This window comes from Quercus lobata, chromosome 2, assembly GCF_001633185.2.
Source record: "Quercus lobata isolate SW786 chromosome 2, ValleyOak3.0 Primary Assembly, whole genome shotgun sequence".
Taxonomy (NCBI): Eukaryota; Viridiplantae; Streptophyta; class Magnoliopsida; order Fagales; family Fagaceae; genus Quercus; species Quercus lobata.
The window spans coordinates 37,189,782-37,215,824 of NC_044905.1; the positions used below are offsets into that span (position 1 = coordinate 37,189,782).

General features: G+C 32.9%; 1 protein-coding gene across 8 annotated transcripts; it reads left to right on the forward strand.

The window, feature by feature from the left end:
- Nucleotides 1-893: 893 nt before the first annotated feature.
- LOC115975503 (type IV inositol polyphosphate 5-phosphatase 3) lies at nt 894-24,669 on the forward strand. 8 transcript variants are annotated; one of them, XM_031096292.1, is made up of 12 exons: nt 894-1,152; nt 9,787-9,821; nt 9,944-10,145; nt 10,421-10,492; nt 11,543-11,618; nt 11,732-11,836; nt 12,153-13,005; nt 15,279-15,463; nt 19,353-19,461; nt 20,974-21,116; nt 23,029-23,263; nt 24,139-24,669. In XM_031096292.1, exons 2-12 carry the CDS (start codon nt 9,789-9,791, stop codon nt 24,157-24,159), a joined length of 2,034 nt encoding a protein of 677 aa, XP_030952152.1. In that variant the 5' UTR covers nt 894-1,152; nt 9,787-9,788; the 3' UTR covers nt 24,160-24,669. The 8 variants fall into 8 exon arrangements, with proteins under 8 accessions (XP_030952152.1, XP_030952154.1, XP_030952159.1 ...); XM_031096294.1 differs by having other exon boundaries at nt 9,986-10,145; XM_031096295.1 differs by lacking the exon at nt 894-1,152 and adding an exon at nt 8,061-8,094 and having other exon boundaries at nt 9,986-10,145.
- Nucleotides 24,670-26,043: the final 1,374 nt, after the last annotated feature.

Sequence of the window (26,043 nt, forward strand, 5' to 3'; positions counted from 1 at the left end):
ATTTATAGCATCAAAACCATAAAAATGTGTATTATCTGAAACTCCAATTGTAAAAAAAAAAAATACAACTGTACTATAGTATCATCTTATAAATAAGACCATCTTTTAAATAAGATGGTACTTTAGCAAAATGATATTTTTTTTAAAATAATATTTTATTAGGTTTTGGATTTAATTTAGGTATTGGGTTATATTATTTTATTGCGTAGATATATTATTTTAATGTGTTGTATGGTAAAATAAAAAGATGAAATATTAAATATATTATGAAATAGTATGGTATAATATATAAATACAGTAACTTATAAAATGATAAAATGGGATATTTTTTTTATTTTTTATTTTTGGTTAAACAGGTACTGGATTAAACAGAAAAGCAACTACAAAAAGGCCACAGAGGCCAAAGTGTTGGCAACATGCCTATAATAATACAGATCATTCCTATCAGCTTCAAGCAATATATTTAAGTCATCAGAGGGAGAGGTATCAAACACAACAAAATTCTCTAACAAGGAACAACCCCTCTTAGCCAAAAAATTGGCGCATAGAATGAGATATTTTTTAGAAATCAAATCTAATACTCTAAAAAAAACCCATTGGCCCAAAAAAAAAAAAAAAAGTGAAGTAGTAAAAGTCTTATTTGTAGTTCACAACTATATGTTTAGTCCTTATTTCTCGAAATATGTTTGAAAGCGACATAAACTGATTCGGAGACCACGTGTAAGGACGAAGGAGTACTACTACTACCATTGTTGTTTTTTTTTTTTTTTTTTTTTTGATGAACCAACTACCATTGTTGTTGGATCAAAGATTCAAATGAGATGTAGAATAAAAAATTAATTAAAAAAAAAAAGGGTAGAAAGGAACATTGATTTTTCTTGGCACTTTATAACACAGCCGAAGCAGTACCTTTCTTTAGTGACACACACTGCCCCAATAGCCACATTTTCGCAGAGAGAGCTAATCTTTGTAAAAGGAAAGGACACGGGCCTTCTCCTTCTTCTGGGTTCTGTACCAAAATAGATCTTAATTACCTGAACTGAAAAACAAATAGTTGCATTGATTGAGGCAGAGGCAGAGGCAGAGAAGAGAATCCAAGGATAGCTTCTTGGTTAAGCGGTTCACAACCACTAATTAGGCCAAAGCTCAAAGGTATGACTCCTCACTCATCCACTTAATCTTTTTATATTTATCAACGTTGCCATTTTTCCCTTCTCAGTTTCTTCTTCTGTTTCTCTCTCTCTTATGCTTTTTTTTTTTTTTTTTGGTTGTGGTTATCTTTATTTTCTTACTTATATAGTCATTTCTGCTAATGAAAAATGAAAGTATATGAGATATGAAAGTTATGTATTTGGTTTTATTGATTGGTGTTTGTCGAGTGTTCTTTTTTCTTTTCCATGAGAAGTTGAATTTAGTTGTCAAGTGTTTTTTAAAAATGAAGATCACCTAATTGATTATCTTTCCTTATTTTATAGAAAACTATCACTAGATTTTATTTTATTTTTTGATTCTTTTTTAATCCTGGGCAAAACCCAAAAAAGATGAAGATCTCTCAATTAATCAACAAATTCTTAATTTGATCTGTAGCCAAGAATGCCCAGAAGTGTATTTTACAAGACTCTCCTCCTTATTTTATTTTTAATCATTTCCATTTTCTACTTGGTGCTTTTTCTTTACAGAACCCTAGCTAGCTACAATGACTTAAGAAGTTAGAAGTTCCTCATTAAAAATTAAAAATACAAAAAATGTTAGAAGTTAGAACTCATAAATCTGTAGAATCATCATGTAGCTTTCCACCTTGAGGAATGGATTAGATCAAAATTAATAATACTCCCCTAATCCCCTTTGGTATCGCATCATTGAAACCAAGCCAATATTGGCTTATATGATCTTTGTTTTGTTTTTTTTTTTTTTTACTGGAAATTAGATGGACGTGCCACGTGTCCAAACAAGCTGGACCATACAATAATTAACTAATAGGTAACGTAGTAGGTAAAAAATAAAAAATGATGGGATGTGGCCATTGGTTATCTATTTGTGTTATTTATAATCAACTTTTTCAACAAGATTTAATCATGCATAATAGAAGAGCATGCTATGCCTACATGAAAGTCAATCTTATAAGTTATAACTAAACGAATAGTATTTAACCCAAAAAAAAAAACTAAACCAATAGTTAGTGCGTGACACGTGAAACATTTTGGTTTAATAGGCACTAGTTAAAAAACATTTTAAGTATGGGAAATGCTAACGAATGTGTTTGGATAATGATTGATAATCCATTTAAATAAATTTTTTATGGGACAATAAAAAAATAATTAATGTTTTGACAATTTTTTTTATTTTTCATAAAAGTGATGTCAAAATTTTCTTAAAATAGATTGTAAACCATTACCCATAGCATACCCTTCAAGTATTTATCTACTTTTTCAGGAAAGCTAGGAAAGTTATTAAGCAAAAGTATTATAATAATGCTTTCAAAGTGTGAGGCAAAAAAAAAAAAAAAACTTTTTTTTTTTTGGGTAGAAGAATATAGGTTAGTTCTTAGGATAGAAATTTAGAATGAATTCAACTTTATTGATCTATATTTTACTCTCTCCCTCTCTTTCTCCTTTTTTTTTTTTTTTCCTAATCCTCTTAAAAAAGCAATGTTGAGGATTATTTTATTTTATTTTGTTAAAGAAGAAGAAATGGGGTCAAATCCACCGCATAAAAAAAAAAAAAAAAAAACCTGAATAGAGAGTGGTGATGACTCATCCTTTCTCTCTCCATTTTTGGATTTATCCTTACTACTTACTATCTTACACATGCCTTAATTAACATCTTTTTATATAATGTTTAACTTTTAATTAGACTCTCATATTTCGAAAAATAAGCTTTTGAAGTCTGACATTTTTTTTTTTGATTCTTAAAAAAAAAAATCTGACATTTTTATACGTCATTACTTTAATATATATATATATATATATAATTTGATTTTAATATACATTTAAACCCTTAGAAGTTGTTTGGGTCGATAGAGTAGCAAATAAGGCAACTTACTCTTCGGCCCCATGGTCTTTAGAAAATTCCTTTTCAAGTACCTTTTGATTTTGGGCAGGCCCCCTTCTTTTGTTTTGTCGTCGAGGAAGCTGAGCTAGTTAGGTAGGCTAGGCTTGCTCCTCCTTTTTTATCTACTTTCTGGTTTTCTAATAATATTTTCACCTTTATTTAAAAATTAAAAAAAATTAAGCACGCATTTCACATGGAAGAAATCACATCTTACAAAGTTTTTACTTCTTTCCTAAAAAAGAACTATATCTTAGAAAGTTTGAGTCCAAAAGGGGCGCACCTTCATGTGTATAGACACTTCAAACGACTGAGGGATGTATCAGTATCAACTATCAAGTATCAACCTAGGGTGAAAGACAGGACCCCCTTAAATTCATACCTTGTGCTGCATCATAAAAATCAAATTCTTATGTAATTCGTCCATTTCTGTTGTGGTGCGCACATTAGTTTTAATTTAAATGACAAAATTTTGAATAAAAATCACCAAATTATAAATAAATAAACAACAACAAAAAAATACATATGAAGAAAGCTTACAGATGGGTCAATTTGAATTCACAACTTTTTTAAAAATTAGAAGTTTATTTGTTTTGAGAAATCATTTTTAAACTGTTTCTTAAAAATTACATAAATGTACAACTAAGTTTAATTGTGTTGCTAATTTGTTAGCTGTGTATGCTGTGTTTCTGATTTTTTTTATTTGGTTGGAGGACCTGCTAGCTCAGGTTTTGAATGGTGTGCTTTTTGATGTACCATGTAATTTTTTTTTTATTAATAATATATCTCTACTCTTATTAAAAAATATATTATTTTCTTTTTATTTCAAAGGAAATTTTTTTTATTTCTTTTAAGGAAGTTTTTTTTTTACGACATCATAAAATTATAACAGATTTGAGGTGGTATTGAATTTATACGATGTGTCACAAGGTAACTCAACCCTATTCCTGTCTTTGTCATAGGGAACAATGCTTGGGTCCCAAGTGTCAATCAATTACACGTTGCTTAACAGTAATTTTTGCCTCTCAGGCTCGGTGATCGCAATCCCTAGAACTCTAGAAGGTCCCATGTCAAATTGTCAATGACCCCCACGGGGCCATGACTCAACTTTTTCTCTTTTTTCTTTTCTCTCTTTAGGGTGAACCACACTAACAATTTTTTTTAGTGTCAGTTTGGTATTTTATAGTTTTTGCCTATTTGGTAACTTACTTAGTAAAAAAAATATAATTTTTTAATAATTTTTGTGTTAAATGTGTGATGAGCTAAAAATTAGCTTTAAAAAAAATTTAAAAGTTAACTTAATAGCAAATTAAAAGAGATAAGACAAAAAGTAAAAAATCAAAAATATTTTTTTATATACCCAAATGGATACTTATTAAGGTTTTGTTGGCAGAGGCATAGAAAAATAACAAAAATTAATAAAAATATAAAATTTAAATTAACAGAGATCATAGGTGGACTCAATTAAATAAATTGCATGTATTATAAAATTCTACATATACAAGAATTATTTTTATTTGACAAGACAATGGAATTTTCGTTTTGTGGAATCATTTTATGGTAAAAGACAGAATGGTCACAGGCTCACAGCAAGGATGTGACAAAAGTACCATCAGAAAGGAGGCTAGTCACATGGATTGTGATTATTATTTATTGATGAGTACTACTACTACACCTTGCACGTTTTCCTAATAATCACCCAAGTTGCATAACATAAAAGGATGCGCAAAGCACAATGGAGAAATATTTTACCCTTTAATTTCATCCTCTCGAGTGGTCACCACGTAGCTAATTAGTAATTTCCACTTACCACTGCACCTTTGGGTTGATTTGATACCTCTCTAGAGGGAGGGAGGGAGGGAGGGAGGGAGGGAGGGGAGTCTTGGGTTTAGAGTTATAGAAAGAGAAAAAAATCACATAGTTTTTTTTTTTTGATAGGGAAAAAAATCACATAGTTAATTAATAATTTTCATACTAAAAAATCATTTTCAAGTCGTAAATCATGTTGTATATATATATTAATTAGAGCCAATCCTCACTTATATAGAATAGGATATATAGTTCTCTTTGTCTTTTGCTTTTGTGTAATAATCTTTTTTTTTGGTAAAAGAAAAATAGATAAGAGGGGATGACTAAGGTGACTTCCTTACTTGAACATGATTATAGTAGCATCCTACTTACTTTCGGGTAAGACCCCATACTTTTGGTATGTGTAAAGAATTTACTTATTTTTTAAGCCAACTGTTTAGGACAAAGATAGAATATAAGAAATTAGCATAAACACAACTAATTATTTGAAGTTCAAACCCAAAACACTGCTAATTATTTGAAGCTCAAACCCAAAACTGAAGACTTGTTGGCGTATCTTACCAACATAAACTAAGCCAGCCGAATGTTAGTGTAATAATAATTTTATAATAATTTTATATGAGACAATATGTATGAATGTAGTGACTTCACGTGAGTGTCCTAGCTAGGACTACTCTATATATAGGGTAATCAGATTATGTAAATAAATAATAAAACAACCTTTTTGGAAAAAGGAAGAAGAAGAATAAGAAGAAGAAGAAGTAAATAGTAATAAACTAATGTTTAAATCAAAAGATCAAATAGATTGCTTTGAGACAAACAGAAAAACATTGGGAACAAAATAATAAAAGATGCTTTCAAATATGGCACTAAATTATGGTATCTTGTTAATTATTATTATTATTATTTTTTTGCAAATTGCAATTGTGTCGTATGCTAGCTGCTGTGGTCCATTTTGTTTTTTGCTTTTGAGTTGAGAGTTGAGAAGCTTTTACGTTGAACAATGAACATGCATGGCACGTGGCAAAAACTGTGCTTTTGTAGCTTACAATGAATTTAGAACCCTACTTCGAACAACATGCCACAATACATGTATGTGTAGCAAAACTGTTGTATTGTTTAGCACTTAGCTATTTCTATACGCCGAAAATGGCACAACATTTTTCTTCCTTTTGTCGTGTAGTGTGTTGGGGTATAATTATAAGTGTATTGGGTTATATGTGTATTGTCTAATAATTTATCAATGCTCGTATATATAATACATATCCAACAAATAAGATCGAACAAAAGCTTAATAATTAAAGAAAAGTGCTTAATTTAAAATTTAGATATAAGAATATAATACATTTCTGAAGGCAAATAACACAAGTTTGGCACTTCGGCTTAATTGTTAAGTCTCAAATGATAGTGTTCTAGCCAGTGGCCGGTTTTAATTAGTTCTCATAAGATCCATGAGACTTGTTTGTGGGATAGAGAATTATATTAACTCAAAGATTAATTTAAGTATTTTAAGAAGGATTTGGCTTCTGTCCATTTTTTAGTGAAGCAATGGACGTAATATGAACACAACACATATTCAAAATAGGCCATGTGTTGGTCTTGTGGTCTGTCTGCACTGGAATCCTGTACACAAATGTTTAAACCATTTAAAAATTAAAAAAAAAAAACCCTCAATGAATGATGAAATATGAAGCTGTTAATTTATCCTAAAGTCTGGAAGCACCCTCACCACATGATGCTATTGGCAAATCTAATGACTTGACCGGATAGATAGAGTGGGATCGATGTCTTTGTACGTAGTTTGTAGCGATGGTGGCAAATAAATTAGGAATTATTCACGCGGTGGAGAGTGGGGTCAAGGTGGTTGTGTATGATTTTTTTATTTATTTTTGCTGACAAATCTTTTAATTTTTCTGGGAAAAATATTTATTTTTCCATTCAGGTAAAAGAAGAAGATGATAAGGATATATATATATATATATATATTCTTCAGTGGATTAGAATTAGATTTTAACCAAAATATAGAATGGAATTGAATGGAAATGATTAATTATGTTTCCAATTTTTAATAAACAAAAGAAAAAGGTTAAATTGATGGAAAGAAACCAAATTGTCGATGCATGCTTAGTTGATTGCAATTCGATTTGGTCGGTGATTTTCCATTTTTGAAGAAATAATTAGAGATCTTCCAAAGGAGTCTGTCCCCTCTCACCTGAGCTGAGCTGGGTGGACATGAATTGATATCACATATGCATGGGTCATGGCTCGTGGGTCCTGCACATAATATTTGACTCTCATCTCATCTCATGTGGATCTAATAATTTCTCTCAATTTTCTTATATGCTATCATAACATTCCTCATGTGGATTTAATACTTTTCCACAATTAATTTTCTTGGATTTTTTAACATCATCATCATAATATTAAAATTCTTGGCTTGTTTGTTACTAGTATTTAGTGCAGGTGCAGTGCACCTAGCAAAGGGGGAAAACATTAGTGTAGGTGCAATGCAATAGGTTATATATATATGCAATAGGTGCAATGCAATAGGGGGAAAGAAAGAAATTGAAATCCAATTTTAATAATTTGTAATTTACCAACAAAAAAAAAAAAAAACCCTATTCTTATTGTCAAGAAATCAATATGGTTGGAATGCATCGTTTTTCTTTATCTTCGTGTTATATGCGTATGCCTTGATTAAGTAATTTTATAGTTAAAGTTCTCATAAAACTTTCAAGTAACTTTTTTATTATTAAAATTTGTATCCTCATTCATAAGAAAACAAGATGAGAACTACTATCTCATAAGATGAGAAATACTATTGATGATAGGTAACATACTAACATCTGATTGATTATTATAATATATCTTGAGAAAAAAAAATGATCTTGAACTGTTTTTAATGCAAAAACAATCTTGGATTTAGTTCCAGGATCAAGTTTCCAAGAGATGGAGAGATGTGTTTCTTAATTAGTTTCCTGTCTCAAAAAGTTCAAAACAAACCCATGGCATGATACTGGACAATTATAGAAAATATTTATCTAAAGTTTTGTAACGCAATAACATTCTCTAATTCTGTCTAGTCTCTACTTCGTAGGTGTATTTATTGAAAATGCAACTTATTTAGGTTCAAATCTCCTGTTTAAGGGGGAATAAATTATCCATGTTGGAGATCGACTCGAATAATACAGCAGAAGTTTGAATTTTCAAGTTGTCAGGAATATTCAGTAGTCATTGGTAAGCAATACCCATTAATGTGTACGCTTTCTTTTAGCTGTATGATTCTTTTATTTATTTGTCAAATTACAAATGGGGAAGTTGAGAGCATCTTTGATTGAAAATTCCATCCTACTTTGCTTTCTTGAAGAATTCTAACACATTTTTTAAGTTCCCACCCAAACCTAACAATCATTTTCTTCAAAATCGACCACACTATCACTATGGCAGCAAAGAATAATAGCCAAAACATCCACGCCATCTAAAACTGATAGTGATCGCAATCAGCAATTGATGAGCTTAGAGAATTTTTCTTTTGAGAAGAAATGAGATATTTATTATTTTTTTTTTTTGGGACAGAAAAAAGTTGAAGAGGTTTGTACTAAATAAGAAAGACAACAGAAAAAACAAAACTAACGACCTCCACTGTTTCATGAACCATGATTTTTATTTTCCACATGGTGTTATTGTCAAAATAAAGTGGTTGTGACAATAATATCGTCGGTCTAGCTTCAGCTTCAAGTGTCCAATGTCCAGTGTTATAAGTTAGTGACTAAATCAACATCATAGATCATGCAGGTGGACTTGGTTTTTGGGTTTAATGCATTGGATCGGATCAGATGGTGACATATGTTTAAAAGTGGACATGTGTCACTATTTCAACAGACCCAATGCCTTTGGACCCAAGCATGGCTCTATGAAGATGAAGATGAAGATGAAGATAAAGGTATTTGAATTGGATGAGACAGTAACCTTAAATATGAATATTAGACAAAAATTAAATAAAAATGAGAGAGAGTGAGAGGGAGACACTATGGGTCCCTTCCAGCCGACCTGCCACTGCCGTACAATGTCCACACTACCCCTTACTTGTTAGTAGTCGTTAATAGTAATAATAAATGATTGCTTCGGAGATACTGGTTAAGGTTAAATTTTTTATTATAAAAATCTTTCAATTTTTTGGATGTAATGACATAAGTTAGTTAAAAAAAGGATTTATTTATTTTCTTTGGTTGCTTCTCAATATAATGGAACTCAATAATTTTCTCCTTAACTATCTTTTAAGTGTAATGCTAACAAAAGCTATAATAATAACAAGTGCCTGCTGTTTTTTGAAATAATAATAATAACTTGTGGAGAATTTTATAATTCATCTAGTTTTTCCTGATATTTTAAAAGGAAATGTTGAGGCGGTGTGTTAAACCTCAAACCTTATTATTTTTAAGAAATGATACTCTATTCAAGATAATCAATTTCTTCATCTTTTAAATATCTCATTGATTGATGGAAAATTATTGAATATTCTCTCATCTCATATGAATTGTGAGTTCCACCATTAATTTAATTAATAGGACTTACAGTTATGTAAGAAGAAGAAGTATGCATTTGTGGTATTTCAAGAATACCCAATAATTTCCCCCACCTTGATGAAATGTTATTGGTTGAGGGTACAACGAGTCTAATATTGGTTTTGGACTTTACCTAATATTAAATAAATCAGTCCAACTATCAAAAGAAAAAAAAAAAAAAAAATAGTGCAAAGGTCAAAGCAGGGATAATAAACAAGTAGTCCATGACCACCCACTGCCGTTATTTTCTGGCAACGTTGGTGCTTATTTACTTCTTCTTATTTATTTCTATTTCTATTGAAAATTGCAAGCTTCACTTTGATAATTTTGTTGTGGCATTTTGTTTCCGCTATATCTTGAACAGATATGAAGCAAGGTTCAAAGCAACACCAACAAGAGGTAACTACTACTCTTTCTTGCTCTTGTTGACGTTGTATAAGTATAAGACACGTGCGTATATGTAGCTGTTTTTGGTATTTGGGTTTTGGATGACAAACAAAAAAGAGGTAAAAACATTGCAGAGAAGTAGGGCTGAACTGTATTGTTTGGATTGGTGCGTGCAGCTGTTCTGGCCTAGAGTTGTGATGCGTAAATGGCTTAACATCACCACCCAGGACTCTGATTTCAGTGCTGACGAAGATGAAGAGGAAGAAGAAGAAGAAGAAGAAAATGATGACCAAGGCCAACAACAACAACATGACACTAACAATTCCAACCCTCAGGGTCACTCTTTCTCTCTCTCTACTCTCTTTTTCTAGAGCTTTATTTTGAATTTTAAGAACCCATTAAGAGTTTTGGTTAATTGGTTCTGAATATGCAATGAGGACTACTGGAACTGGTTCTTATAATTCTTTTTTTTTACCTGAATTTATTGGAAATTTGGTTTGTAGATGAGTTTTGAGTGTCAACCAAAAGTAATTCTCTGTTCTGGGCTGCATTTTATAGTTTTGTGTAATGCATTTTATGTTTTGGCCTGACTATCAAGTGGGTGTTTGTAGCATTTGGTCAATTGGGAAGACGATTGAGGCCTAGGGGCAACAGAGGGTATGATGGTTGTGTTGATATTAATGGTAACCTTTCAAGTTCACAGTTTCATTTTTTCTAAATTGGCACAGCATGATCAAGATTGACTTCTTTAATAGAATTTTCAGTGGCTTCTTGAAATTGTGGCAAAACTTATTTCGGTGACGGAGGAAGAGATACCATTTGACTTTGCTCTTGACAACTTTTAATTCTTGAATTAAGATCATTCATCCCATTTTAAATTGTGTACAGTTGGATTTGATTAGAATTTCTTATCTTTTGGAATTTTAGAAATTTGATTTTTCAAGTGGAATTGGGTTGAAACAGTCAAAAATAGTGGCATTGGAAATTGGGTCTCCAATGCTGGCCAAATGGAATCTAGAGTGATTTGAAATTTAAAGAGAAGATTGCTTGATGTAATTAGTCAACTGTGCTTGCTGTATTGGTTTAGTTTAGTTCTTAAATATGAATAAGATGGTAGCTGTATTAAATTATGTTACTGAAATTAGGTGTATTACCATTTTTTCTAATCAACAAGTTGGAGAATGCTTCAAACTATGGCAGGCCTTTTCTGGATGAATCTTGAGATTGGCCATCATGGTCCTCTTCTTGCTCATTCTAGTAAATGCAAATATCTGGAGATATTAGATTGAGTTTTTATATTTGGGGAGAGGGTAGAGAATTTGGCCCCCACATGATAATGGAATCATCCTGTAGTATTAGATATAAGCCAGTTAAAAATTACTTTCATCTTCTTTTGGGGTAATGACTCCATTTTATGCAACAACCTGGTTGTTTCAGATGCATATAATTCATAAGTAAATTGTTTAATTTCTGCTATCTTCCAGTATATTTATATATAAATTATTTTTTTATTTTATTTATTTATTTTTGTTTAGGTTAGTGGCTTACTGTAAAAAAAATGTAGTATTATATATCATGTATATTTTCAGTTTTAATATTGTCTTCTCTGCCTTATTTAATTTTTATATTCTTGTTTGTGTTAATACAAATTTTAATATACTATATATTTTTTTGATAAGTATGTATTATACTACTTTATTATGTTGTACAACATATATTTTTTTGGACCTCAGATGCTTTTCCAAGTTTAAGAAGAAGAAGAAAATCAGAGACTTTTAGGGCACAGTATATAAACTCAAAGGAACTCAGGTATGGTACACTTAATCTAACAGTTAGTTATTGATTCGGGTAAGTGTACAAGTGATGGTCTATCAGTCTGAGTTAGCCAATTATTCTAATTTCTGGTCCTTTTTTTGTCCTAGAATATGTGTTGGGACTTGGAATGTTGGAGGGAAACTTCCACCTGACAACCTAGATATTGATGATTGGCTAGATATTGATGAGCCAGCTGATATCTATGTGATTGGGTGAGTGTATGTTTTCTTGAATTTCCCTTGGTTACTGATATTACATTGAAATACAATAAGTTGCCTATGTTATTTGATTTTAGTACATGTATAGTTTGTGTAAAGATAATTGGTGCTTCCGTATTTGCTCTAGACTGTGCTCGCCTGCTTTGTTAACTGTCATAGTTGTTGATATTGCATTTATCTCTAAAAAAATAAAGTGTTCTTCCTCTGTTTTAAATTTTTAATATATTGTAGCAGTCTCTATTCTCTTAATCTGTTGTTTATATTCGGGAGATTCTTTCATAGAAGCATGACTTATGCTTTATGGTTACAGTCTTCAGGAGATTGTGCCATTAAGTGCTGGGAATATCTTTGGTGCTGAAAGTAACCGTCCAGTTCCAAAGTGGGAAAACATTATTCGTGAAACACTGAATCGAATTCGACCTAGAAAATCCAAAATAAAAAGCTTCAGTGATCCACCTTCTCCATCAAGGTTCAAGCCATCTGATGATATCCCAGGTGTGGAAGAGGAGGTATTGTTTGAAAGTGATAGTGATGTAGGTGAGGAAGTTCATCCATTTGATGAAGATTCCAATGGTTTTGATGGATTCAAGGATAAACCAATCACCGAGAAAAGCATATGTTTGAATTCTGGAGTTTCAGACTGTACTGGAAGTGCCGGATTGCCAGGTGAACAAGAGTTGGAGAGGCAATTTTCTTCTCCAAAGAGGTTGGATAGGTTAAATTGTTTGCGGACAGAAGATTCAGTAGATGTGGAAGCATCAGTAGGCCAAAACACTGGCAAATTAACCAGAATGCTTAGTGGATCTGAAAGGATTGGTTTGAGCTGGCCAGATCCTCCACTAAACTTGCTATCTCAGCATGTGTTAGAGAGACCAAATTCCTTAAGACCGATCAGGTCCTTTAGGGGAACCAAGTCTTTCAGAACATATAGTTCTTTCAAGTCAACCACAAATGAAGTGCCATCACAGTTAGCTTTGCTTGCAGAAATTGACCTTGAGTCTCTTTTTAAGAGGAAACGAAGATCATCATTTGTAAGGATAGTAAGCAAGCAGATGGTTGGGATTTTCCTCACTATATGGGTTCGAAGGAGCTTGCGCAGACATATTCAGAACTTAAAGGTGTCTACTGTTGGTGTTGGTGTTATGGGCTACATTGGAAACAAGGTTTGCTTCTTTTCCTTGCATCTCTTTGCATTTTTGTGAATTCTTTTTGACTGTTCTGATTGTTTTATTTTCATTGTTAGAGTAATGGATTTTTTTTGGGATTACTAATTAGTTTCACTAAGAAAATACAAAAGGGATATAATCCTAGTACACATGATGCATACAAGAGAAACACCCCAAAAAAAAAAACTGTTTTTTTTTTAATAATTTATTTATTATTTGATAGTTAGAAACACCCAAAAACAAAATTAAATCTAAAGTTCAGAAGATCAAGGAAATCCAACATGTGCGAAAAGAGAATAAACAAGTAGTTCCTGTCCAATAGTAGAGAGACATCAAGAACAAATTTTGAGCCTCCTTACTGATCACTCACATAACTCGAAGATACACACATCCCTTCTCTCCAAAATTGCTAGATTATACACAAAAGGAATTGACTTTCAAATGTCATCATTGCATCTTCTTAAGAAAATTTTCTTTCTAACATGCCAATAGTTTAACCACTGCTCTTGGCATAACCCTCCTAACCCTGAATAAACAAAACACTAGATGCCAATAGTTTATCTCACCAATTTCACAGTATGAAGAAATAAATGATTTATTAACTCCCCACTCGATCTACACATACAGCACCAAAAGAAAAGAGTATTCCACACTTGCTCAAACTATCTGTTGTTAAGATCTACCCCAACATGTCAAAGGGTTTTACTTGCATTGCATGTAATGTTATTATTATTATTATTATTTTATTGTGGGCTTCATACATCAGTTCTGTGTGATTTGTATTCTTCCAAATTGCCATATTTTTAATGCTAGTATCATTATCACATCTTCATGGCCTAAGTTGGAGTATATCAAAAAAAAGGGATTGTGGTAATTAATAACAATAGGACAAAATTGATTTTTGGTCCCCAAAGTTTGCAAGTTGAGCACTTTCAGTCCCGAAAGTTTCAGATGCTCTATTGGTCCTTCTGTCTTGTTTTGGTAAATTTCATGTGTACATGGCTAATGGAGCAATGAGGTGACCTATTTTTAATGACAGGGCTTTGATTTACAAACACCCCCCCCCCCCCCAACAACAAAAAAAAAAAAAAAAAAAAAAACCAGCCAGTTTACCCTACCCAAACCTGTATTTTGAATGACATGGCATCGATTTTTTATATTCACTGAAAAGATGGCAGTGATTATCCAGATTGCATCTTCCTTAGAAGAGCAAATCTTGTATCACATCTTTACTTGCTTCTTTACATACAATTGTTAGGCACTGTTTTGTCTAGGCACTGAATTCCTTCTAATTTCTATGCCTTAGAGTTTTAGGCTTCCCCATTGGGATGCTTTTAAAGGATCTAAAGTGGAACCAACTAATGAAACAATGTATTTTGTACAGACTATGAGAATTGTCCCCACTTTTATCCATTAAGGTCGAAAATTTTCTCCTCCCTTTCTTATTCATGATTTCATAAGCTAACAGAAGCTATTACATTATCGATTGCTGAAGGCCTAATGTCATATTGTGAAGTTTCTGTTTAGATTGGTGCTGTGTAATTAGTGAAGGTGAGAAGCTGGATGTTAGGATCCATGGGGCTTTGGCAAGTATCTAAAACTTGAATTTTGTGCCTGTCAAGCATGTTTATAATTTAAAACTGTTAGAATTATGGTCAAATGATCAAATTCACCATTTTCTAATTGTTTAAGCTTTTGAAACAATCGGTAATTTATTATGGTATTAAAGCAAGAGGTCTTGAGTTTGATTTTTGTCTCCACTCTACCTCTCATTTAAAATATTAAAAAATCCCACATGCTGGGTCCCATTTATTAAGGGGGAGTTTGGACCCACACGTGAGAAGGAATGTTAGAATTAAAATGATTAAAGTTATCATTTTATAACAGCTTATGTTTTTGTGACAATCGGTAATTTATCAAAAACAATGTCTCCTATGTAAGAAATTATGCCATAATTATCAACCTTAAAGATTAGATATTGTCTACATTATGCATGCATTTGAAACTTTTTGGATGACCACATCAGAACTTCTATGTGGCTTGCAATCTTTTGATGTGAATATTTGGAGATGAAAGCATACCTTGCAACTAAATAATGAAATCCTAGGTCCTTGCTTCCCCAGCCTCATGATTTGATATTCAGCATGTACATAGTAACTGTTAATGTAATTAATTTTGATGGGTAATATTAATTTTTTTGTTTTCACTTTTGAAATCCATGTTAGCTATGGCAGTCTTATAGATTTCATGACAATTGTTCAATTTTCCAGGGATCAATCTCTGTCAGCATGTCCGTATATCAGACCCTTTTTTGTTTTATATGTACCCACCTGACATCAGGTGAAAAAGATGGAGATGAGCTAAAAAGAAATGCCGATGTGCGTGAAATACATCGAAGAACTCATTTTCATTCGTATTCTGATATTGGGCTTCCCAAAAGCATCCTTGATCACGAGTAAGTATATGCCATACCATTGCAAAACTCTGAACTCTTCTTTCTCTCTCTCTCTCTCTCTCTCTCATTTCTTGACAAGGATTTTTTTTCTTTTCTTTTTTGGTTTATTTGGTGGTATCCTTTCTCTCATATGATGGTGGAAATAGTTAGGGCACGTTTGGTACACTATAATGGTGATTACAATGTAATAAGAACAAGTATTACAAGGAATCTATCAAAAAAGTATTACAAGAAATACAAGAAGCTGTAATGGACTAATTATTTATATTCAGCCGTTTGGTGATAACACAAGGATAGAATAATTCTTAATTTGTATCCTTTAGTTTGGTACAATATGATAAAGGGGTGGAATGACATCATATTTTAGCCAAATTTCTTAATATACCATTTAAGAAAAAAATTATATATTTACACTTTTTGTAAGTTATTGTTATGTATAAATTGAAAAAAAAGAGGGTATATAATTGATATTATTTTTATAGGCTGAAAATTAATATCTCCATAAATAAAAAAAATGATAATATCTCCAATGAACATTAAAGTCTCAAAATAACAGCAAAATAATAATTAATATTATTTTGTGCTTGTACTGTTATCATAATAATTCACTTTGTAATCACAGCAAAATAATGATGTGGTATAATCATAATGATTTAGTTATCCTTAGACATAACGACTAAATACCCAAAAACTGCTATCATAATGATTCAGTTTGTATAGATGATTATATCTCTTGGGTTGAGGATGTACCTGATGTCGTTGCAGAACAGCTTGAACTTGATGTATTACATTTCAGTTTGAATTAGTTAATAAAATTTATCTTGACTTCAAATAAAAAATGGTTCGGTTTGTACTCACAATTAATGAATTGCTGCGTACATGATTAAGGAAGCTACCAAAAAAAAAAAAAAAAAAAGAATCTTCTTCACACCAAAGAGAGAGAGTACCTAGTAGGGAAGAGCTTAGTGGCAGGGCATGGGGCTTTTTATTTTTTTATAGCAAAGGCTAAGAGATAGAAATTACACTCCTTTTAATAAGAAATAAATATACTTCATTTTAAAGAATAGCTATTCCTAAGGAATAACTATTACAAGTAATAAAAACACAATCAAACAATTGAATGGTTATTCCTAACTCCTAAGGAATAATTGTTACATTACAGAGTCTATTACAATGTACCAAATGTGCTCTTAGTTCTGTAAAGAAGGGATTTCATTTGCTAATGTGGTAGTTAGGTTCTATTTATTCAGCTGCAATTCTTTGTTTGTTCTTCAATGTGAAACATCTCTTCTGTTATATTCTGTCAAATAGTATTGTTTAAAGCTGCCCTTGAGCTTGGGTCAGCTGGTAAAGGGATGGGATGGGATTTTCATAAGTCTTAGGTTCAAATATTATCAACCAAAGTGGAAAAAGAAAATAATTGTCTAGAGCTCTTTAGTTTTAGAGTGACTTTTTCCAATAATTTTATGTTCTAAGTGCATGTTATCCTAATAGTTGCCTTGTTCAAGCCCAAGTGGTTATTTAAAGTTGTCATAATCTAAATGCATCAGTTTCCATCATATTTTTGAGGAAAAGTTTCTAAGTCTACTACACATAGTTCAAATATTTCTATTGCTACTCTAGCGTTGTAGCAAATCTGTTGGCACTTACATTTCTCTTCTATTGCTAAGTTTTGGTGGCCTTACTGTCAAGGGTATTGGGTAGTCTTTGGATGGAAGAGTTCATGGATACTAGTTGACCATCCAAGGCATTGAACCTAGTGTTCAAATTCTCAACCTTTGCTCAAAGGTCTTGGATGACTTCATTATATTTTATAGGGTTTTGTGCAAGGAACTAAAAGGAGTTTTGTGTTGTTACGGGAATTCAAGTATGTTCTTGATAGTATCAGAAGTGAAAACTAGGGTTTGGGGATTTAGGGTTCAAGTATGTAAGGATGTGTGATAATGGATGTGGATTCTTGTGGATGTGAGGACCAGGATGAGGGATTTAGGACATGGTAGGGTTAGGTGAGGCTATGGAAGACTGTATATGATGATTTTGAAGATGATTGTGGAAGGGAAAATATACTAGTGTTGAGATGGTGCAATTAGGGTTAGGGTAAAGATTATGGAAATGGAATGGGGAAAGATCTTGTATGAAAAGATGGATGAATGAATGGAAGTGTGTGACTTCTTTGGGAGAGTCACCTCCTCCAAGTGAGACTACTTCAAGGGAGTCTCTACAGTCAAACAAGACTATTCAAGTCTAAGCACACAGATGATGAGCAATTTTATTCAATGCATAGAAATGAGAGTTTAAGCATGCATTTATACTACCACAACCCTACTCTTATTGGCCACATGGCTCTATCTTATTGGTTCACTAATCTCCCATGTGCAACTATTAAATTCATCATGTAAATCTATGAATTACACATGTGATATATGTGATTATTGTGCAGCACTTGGTCCATCTCATCTAACCACTTGGTGAGTATCCATTGGTCTTAATGACCAACAAAAGTAGGTGCTACCAATATCACCATTATGCACAAGGCTAGGAGTTTTTCCAATCTGGAAATAGTAAATAGAGCCCACTAAAGAAGCTATTGGCACGATAACTAAATAAAGAGAAGCAACACACATGGCATGCACTGTTTGAACACTAAAGGATAGCCCAACATGTTAGCTTGTGAGTTAGACCACGTTGATTGGGACAGCCTAATACTTTAGAATTCCAAGTCCAACTATATTGTTTTGTGGATTTTGGTGCGAGCTTGGGTTTAGTTGCTGGCAGTGGTTGGATTACAGGGTCTTGGTGGTGGTGGCTTGGGTTTTGGGTTTTTTGTGTTTGGAAATTTGGGGTTTGCAGGGTTTTTTTTCCTTGGTGGTGAGGATGGTATTGGTTGACAGAGGAGGGTGACAGTTATGGTGGCTTTCTTGGCTTTGCTTGAAGACTGGATTGGGATTCATTCTTTCACTGAAATTTGACGCAAGGAAAAACTGAAAAAAAGAAGAAGATAAATCTAGGAATCAAGACCAAGTGAGATAAAAAAATCTTAAGAATCAACACTTTCAGTTGGTTGGATTCAGCACCAACAAATTGAAAAAATATCAACTGAAATTTTATTCTTCATAAACATTTTTCCCCATAGAGTACAATAGAATGCTTATATAGACTACTAGAAGTCTAAACTAAACTCTAATCCAAATTGACTTGAATCAAAGCCTAATTATTAAATTATGAGAATACCCCTTTAATTTAGGATATTAGATAAAATACAAATAACCTAATTATCTAATAAGACCTAAAATAAAATCCAAATGACCAATGATAAAATATATTTGACTTCTGAAATTAAAAAAAAAAAAAAAAGTCTTCGTGTTCCTTCATTTTTTCAGCTCAGTATACTTAAAAAGGATGTCTTCATAGATCTTAAATTTGATGCTAATGATGGTTGAGCTACATTAATCTCTTTATAATGTAAAGTTATTCATTCATTTTGAATGTGGTGTATTTTCTTGAATAATACATTTATATCCAAATTGGCGAGAAGAAAATATTTATGTATTAGTTACACACATGGATGTGGTATAAAGATTTCTACTGCTCAAATTGTACTAGCAGAACGACAGATTGCTGATGTTTGTGTCAAATTTTGATAGCACTTCTGCAATTAAGCTAGGAGTGGGAATAATTGAATATCTGTAGCTCCTCATAGAGATACCATATCCTCATCCCGTCATATATTACAATAATCTGTCTGAAATGTCCTATATAAAAAAATATGTTTGATATTAAATTAATTTTCAACTAATTTTCAATTTCATTTTTCTGATATACTTCAGGAGTTATGTCTTCCTTATTTGAAAATAATTGGGTTAATGACATTATCTTATTTTTTCTGCAGAAGGATAATTTGGTTGGGTGATCTGAACTACAGAATAAACCTGTCGTATGAGAAAACACAAGAACTTATTTCCAATAAGGATTGGTCCAAGTTGGTTGAAAGTGACCAGGTAAATTATCAAACTTTTTATGATAGTATGTATTACTGAAGTAATTTATATCAGTGTAGCACTATAAATGCCCTGGTCATTTCCTGTTATTTACTATAAAAGACAAAAGTGATGGGCTCACTTCAAATTATCTTCAATAGTAGGCCAAGAATGTATATTGTATTCATCAAGAAAATGTAGTAACTTGTAAAATGTGAAGCAATTGAAGTTGTATTTCTTAAACATTGCAAAATTTCTGGAATATCGCCTTATTCTGGTGACAGATATGTGAAAATATTTGTTAGCAATTAATTTAACATGTAATTAAATTAATTCATTCTGGTGACAGATAATGTTCGCATGCAATTATTTATTCCTTCTGTCTGTGGTTACTTCTCCATTATCTTTATTCATCTTCTTCACATGCAAAATTAACTAAAGAAAAAAACATTGCAACACAGTAGAATGTAACATGCTCTAATGGTCTTGGAGTCTGTGGCTATATTTTTATAATGGTTTTAATTTTCTGAATATAGTATACGAGAATTGAAGTTTCTAGATAATGCTTTTGCAGTTAGGCCTTTCTAGGTGATATATTATCCCCAAATAGAGATATATGCTAAAAAGAATGGGCAGATCAATGTTTTCTGAATATTGAGTATTTGCATTGCACTTGTTAATCTTTTACCTTATAGAGAAACATGAAATAATTTACTAAAATATATATATAAAAAGAAATAAAAGACAATTGAATTGCAGAACTTAGTTTTAATATTCATAGAAACCAATGCTAACTTAAACCTGAAGCCATCAAGTTGAGCGTGGATCACCAATGATACAACCATATGACTGATTGTCCATCCCTTATATCATTAGATCTCTGTTTTATTGTATATTAATTTTTGGGTTCTAGATGCCATAACATATCATGACACAAAATTCTATTATATGTTTATCCTAAGATGTGCATTATTGACATAAAGTCAATAGACTCAATACTGCTTGGGAAATCAATAATTAAGAGAATTTGAGTGAAAGTCTAGTGGAGCTAGGGAATCATAAATGAAAGGCATTTGGAGCTTAAAGTTGTTAACTTTGAGTTGTATTGAACCTGTAGTTACTCAACAATTTTTTTTTTGTTGAATAATTTTACTCTTTATTGTAGCATTATTATTTATATTTTTAATTTCTTAAAAAAATTGAGAAAAGTTGTGAACCCCTTTCTTGAAACTTTGACCACAGGAGAGGGAGGGTTGTGAGTGAGGATAATAAATATCATTAAAAGAACGTTTGTCTCCTATGCATAATTATTTTCCTAATGAAATTTCAAGCAAACATGCCTGTTCACATATTTGTATGTCTTTTGATGTTTTGAGGTGCTAAATTTCAGAATATATATCTTTTCAGTATCATTTATCTGCCATTGCAAACAGAAGGCAACTTTATCCTTTTAAAAGATATAATTATGTAGAAAAGTAAGCCTTATAGAATGCCTATTTGGCTTTTAATTACATTGAGATCTTATTCTGACAGCTTCTGCGGGAGCTTAAAAAAGGCCGTACATTTGATGGATGGCTGGAGGGTACCTTAAAATTTCCACCTACATATAAATATGAAGTCAATTCAGAGAAGTACTATGGAGAGGATCCAAAGTCTGGGAGGCGTACACCAGCATGGTATGATTTAATTTGCCTAGTCCAAGGGCTTGATCTCCACTCCTGCTACTATTGTGCTTATTTGGTTGTTCACTCATCCTTAGCAAATGATTAATTGATCATGTTAGAGTGAATTATGATTTAGACTGTACTGTTTAAGTAAACCTTATCCTTCAAATTCTTAGTTAAGTTTACTTTTCTCTGGCATTCATGTGTATCTACAGTGGTTTTTTTAGGGTTCTTTTGTTTGCCTTTTCAAACAAATGCATCTCATCCCTTTTGGCTTGCATGTCTTTGTGGCTAGTGGTAGTTATTTTTTGATGTTTTTCTCCGTATGTTCATCATAGTATTGTTGCCTTTGCTGTGTAAGGTGCATCTCACATGTTCAATAAATTTATGAAGCTTTAACAGTTCCTACTACTTTTTCTGAGTGTGTTTGGATGGAGGGGGAGGAGAGGAAATAAAGGAAAGGATAGGGAGGGTTTAATGAATCTTGTTGAGATGTTTTTTTAAGGGGGAAGGGGAAGGGTTTGAGGGGATTTGGGGCTATCTTAACCCTCCAAACCCTCCTTTTTAATCCCTCAAATTGGGGAAATTTGGAGGGGGAGGGAAGGGGATGGGTTTCACTTATATTAATAAAAAATTAATTGTCAATTTTGCCCTTATGATGTCAATTTATATTAATTTCTTTAAAATTAACAAAAGAAGGTCATAATTGTCAATTTATATGACCATTCATCTATTCCTCTTTCCCCTATTTAATTTTAAAACATCCAAACAAGGGGAAGGGGTAACTATTCCCCTCCTCTATCCTCTCCTTCCAAGCCCCCCCCCCCCCCCCCAAAAAAAAAATTACCCTCTACTCTCCCCTCCCTTAAAAACTTCCAAACGCACTTTAATTATTTTCATCTACTGTGTATTTACTTTTCTTTTTTAAAAGTAAAACAAGTATCTATCTTGCCGTTATTAGCTTCAGGAGAACTCATATAAATGAATGCCCGGTATTGAGAAGGTCTAACTGGCAGTCCTTACTAGCTCAGTAGCTTTTCCTTGATCTACCTTTTGGTGATAGATTCTGAAATTGATTCTGAGAGCTGCATTGTCACATATGTAAACTGAGAATTTTTGTATAGGGAGTGAATATTATAAAAGAAATTGTGTGCAAAGTATTTAGCTTTTATGAGACAGCCATGAAATGGAAGTCTACTGTCCTAAGTAGTATTAACTTGTACAAAAACAAAACGTCTGATTTGATGTCGGGTACCTTATACATACCTGCAAGCTACGTTTACATTGCCATATTGAGTAATGGCATCTTTCCTCTCTTAATTTTACCACTACCACCAACCGAACTATCACCATAGGTTGGGCCTTGGTGTGATGGCAAGTGCCTTCCATAAAAAACTTTAGGTCATGGGTTTAAGTCCAAGAATCAATCAACCTCTCCAAAAAAATTGGGGGTAAGGTTGCGTACCAATCACGTCTCCTAGACCATGAAATAATGGGACTTTTTGTGCTTTGGCTACACCAAAGAGAACTAGCACCATTTCATCATCTTCCCATTTATAATGTAATAAATTATTGCTGTTCTGTGATTGCTCCATCAACTATTGTATTTTGTAATTGTTTACTTCTGCTTTGAGAATTTTCCCTTACATGGTTGATAGGCTTAGTTTTGATTCCCATATAGTAAAAACACATTTCATGACTAAGTGAACATGAAAGTCCCCATAGGTCCTTAATTGAGATCTAAAGAGACTGATCAAAACTAGATATATTCTGATATATGTTTGTCAAATCTGAATCCTTTTTAGATGAATGTCCAATCCTCACTTAATTGTCTGTGATAATTAGGTACCAATAGCATTTATTCCCTCATCGTTTGATGATCAATTTCTTGTGTAAGTTACCTTAGCATTCACTCCTTTTCCAGGTGTGATCGTATCCTTTCATATGGCAAGGGAATGAAGCTACTGAGTTACAGGAGAGCTGAGATTAAACTTTCAGACCACCGACCTGTGACTGCCACATACATGACTGAGGTTGAGGTGTTTTCTCCTAGGAAGCTACAGCGAGCACTCACATTTACAGATGCAGAGATTGAAAATGATGAATCCATTGTGGATATGGGTATGGAAGTTGGAATGGGCCGCTTAAGATTGGAAGAGGTGAGTAATTTTCATACTTGTATATTTCTAAAGGTGCCAATCATTTTTAACATATTTTATTTTCATGTGGTCCCAGAGCTGGGATTCACCAGGGGGAAAGTCTTCCCTCAGCCTATAAAAGCCCCCAACCCTGATGAAGCCAGGATTTGAATCTCTCTGGTAGGACACCAAGAAGTTTTTACTAACAGGCTGGCACCTTCAAGGGTGCCAGTCTTTAACCCACCCAAACTTTATGTTTATCCTCTCTCTGGCTTGAATGTTTAATCTTTTGTTTGATTGGGAAATTTTTTTTCTTGCTTATATTTAGCAACTCGTCTGACACCCTGAACTTTCGTCAAGGTGTGAGTTGGACTTCCCTTTTTTTTTTCTCCTGCTTCAAAATGCCCATGTGCCTAGTGTGTGTGTGTGTGTGTGTGTGTGTGTATATACACCATGGTGTCTCTAAAACACAACTAGCTGTCTCGGTTATAAGCTTGGATATAGGATATAGTTACATAACTACATTTGTTGTTCAACTTTTACACCAGCCATGAAACCCAATCCAAGAGCTAAAGGTTGCCATTGGATCACATGCTTCCCCACATATTTCATGTAGCTTAATCACGGATAAACTGCAAATTAGTGGCTGGGGGAATTCATATAGCTTATTATCCTGAGTCAATGTTAATAAATTACACTCCCAAACTAGAAACAACAACATAAAATGCTGTTCCTTCTTTATTTCTTTTTCATCTTTTCTTTTTTTTCATTATTTTCTTTTGTTGGGTGGGAGAGAAGGTTGGCGGGAGGGAGCCTTCTATCATGTTGGATCTATCCTATTTTTTCTGTATTCATACTCAATACAATTCTCTCTGGTCATGGATTTTTTTTTTCAGGACATACCTGAAGAGTGTTAAGGAAGACTAATATTTGACAACATTCCAAGTGGCTATGGGTTAGAGCTCTTGCAACTTGTAAAAATTTCAATATTACTACTACACTTCACATTCATTCTTTTGATTTCATAAACTTGTCATTGCAGTTAGTGTATAGTTGTCTTATGTAAGGGGGTTTTACCAATAGGTCTTGTAGAGAATACTAGTTCTAAAGTTGGGTTTCTACATGTGTTTTAGTGTATGTATTGTGTATTGAATATCATCGTGATTAGTGAAGAGTTCTCTAATTTTTAGAAAGTAGATATTGTAAAATATAACTGATGCATGTTTGCATGAGATAGTGCTGCTATGTTCAGCCTTGAGTCCTCATTCCATTCAAAATTCATATTTTTATTTTTTAATATAATTGTCATGATAGATACTACCAATGTACCCAGAATCTATGTTTGGCAACAGCTCTGCTGAAGATACAATTGTAAGATGTCATCTTTATATTTTCCAATAGCATCTTTGGGTCCATTTCCTTAAAAACTGTTTACATGGATAATGATGTACTATTTCTTTCTTTTATGATAATTCAATAGATACAATGAAAGAGATGAGATTTGAACTCTGAATGTTTTCGTCAGGAACACCAGGACGTGCTAATTTTTTTTTTTGATAGCAGGACGTGCTATTTGAGCTACAAGGCTCATGACATGATGTACTTCTCTTTTAACTATTAGGGTTTGATTTGAATTTCAAAACCTTAACACTATAAGATTGCTAAGTTGGATGCGGTAGGTAGAAAGCCTTGATGCATTAGAGCCTATAGGGATGATTTTCTAGGTGAATACGATATGCTCCATGACTGAAAATGTCCTACGCTGCATGTCCACCTAATGCTAGTGGCAAGCAATTCGATTTCCATTATTACATATGAGGGATGTTCCCAAAATCTTTCATCCTTTGAAGAATTTGATGGTAAATGGATTGTTTCCTCTATTTCTGTTTGTGCCAAGTGACTTGTAAAGAAGTTGTACACAAATGCTGGGCTTTTATTCATTTTCAATGCTTTCGAGGAGGAATGCAGTTGATTCACAGAGAGAGAGAGCGAGTATGTGGGTGCGCGCGTGCAATTTGTTCTATAAGGTAATGTTTGTTTGAAGAGTATTAAAAATGGATATTACCAATTTTATTACAAACGGATGTGGCAACCTATGTGTCTTACACCACGTCAACTATTTAACAATTATATTGCCACATAATCTTTTATATGAATTTTTTTTTTTTTTTTTTTTTTTTTTTTTGAGAAACCGGTAAGGAAATTTTATTAAGCTAAATCAAACAATAAAACATCATCCAAATCACGTGGGAGGTCTTCCATCCACACATCAGTATCTGTAGATATAACTGCTCGATGTGCAAGGACATGAGCTAACTTATTACCCTCGCGTTGGACATGAACAAAATTACAACAAGATAAGGAAGACAATAACAATCTAATCTCATCAATAATATGCCCATATGGAGTCTTGGACAGCTTTGCGGAATTGACAGCCTTGATTACTTGCAGAGAATCCCCCCTCCACCACAACTCGAAAAACACTGATTTCCTTGGCAAACAAAACAGCCCTGCAAGCAGCTAAGGCCTCCACCATCACCATCGAGCCAGGGAACCTAATCTTCTGACTGAGCGCACCAATTATCAATCCTGCCAAGTCCTTGACCACCACCCCTAATCTTGCACAAGCTTGGTCCTCAAAACCTGCCCTGTCGAAATTAACTTTGTACACACTTTCAGCTAGCGGAGACCATTTAACCACCTCCCTAGGTACAGGCTGACGCGAAGGATGCTTCTGCACATCTCGGAATTCTTTTATATGAATTCTTATTATTCTGTTTAAGGGGGAAAAAAAAAAAACA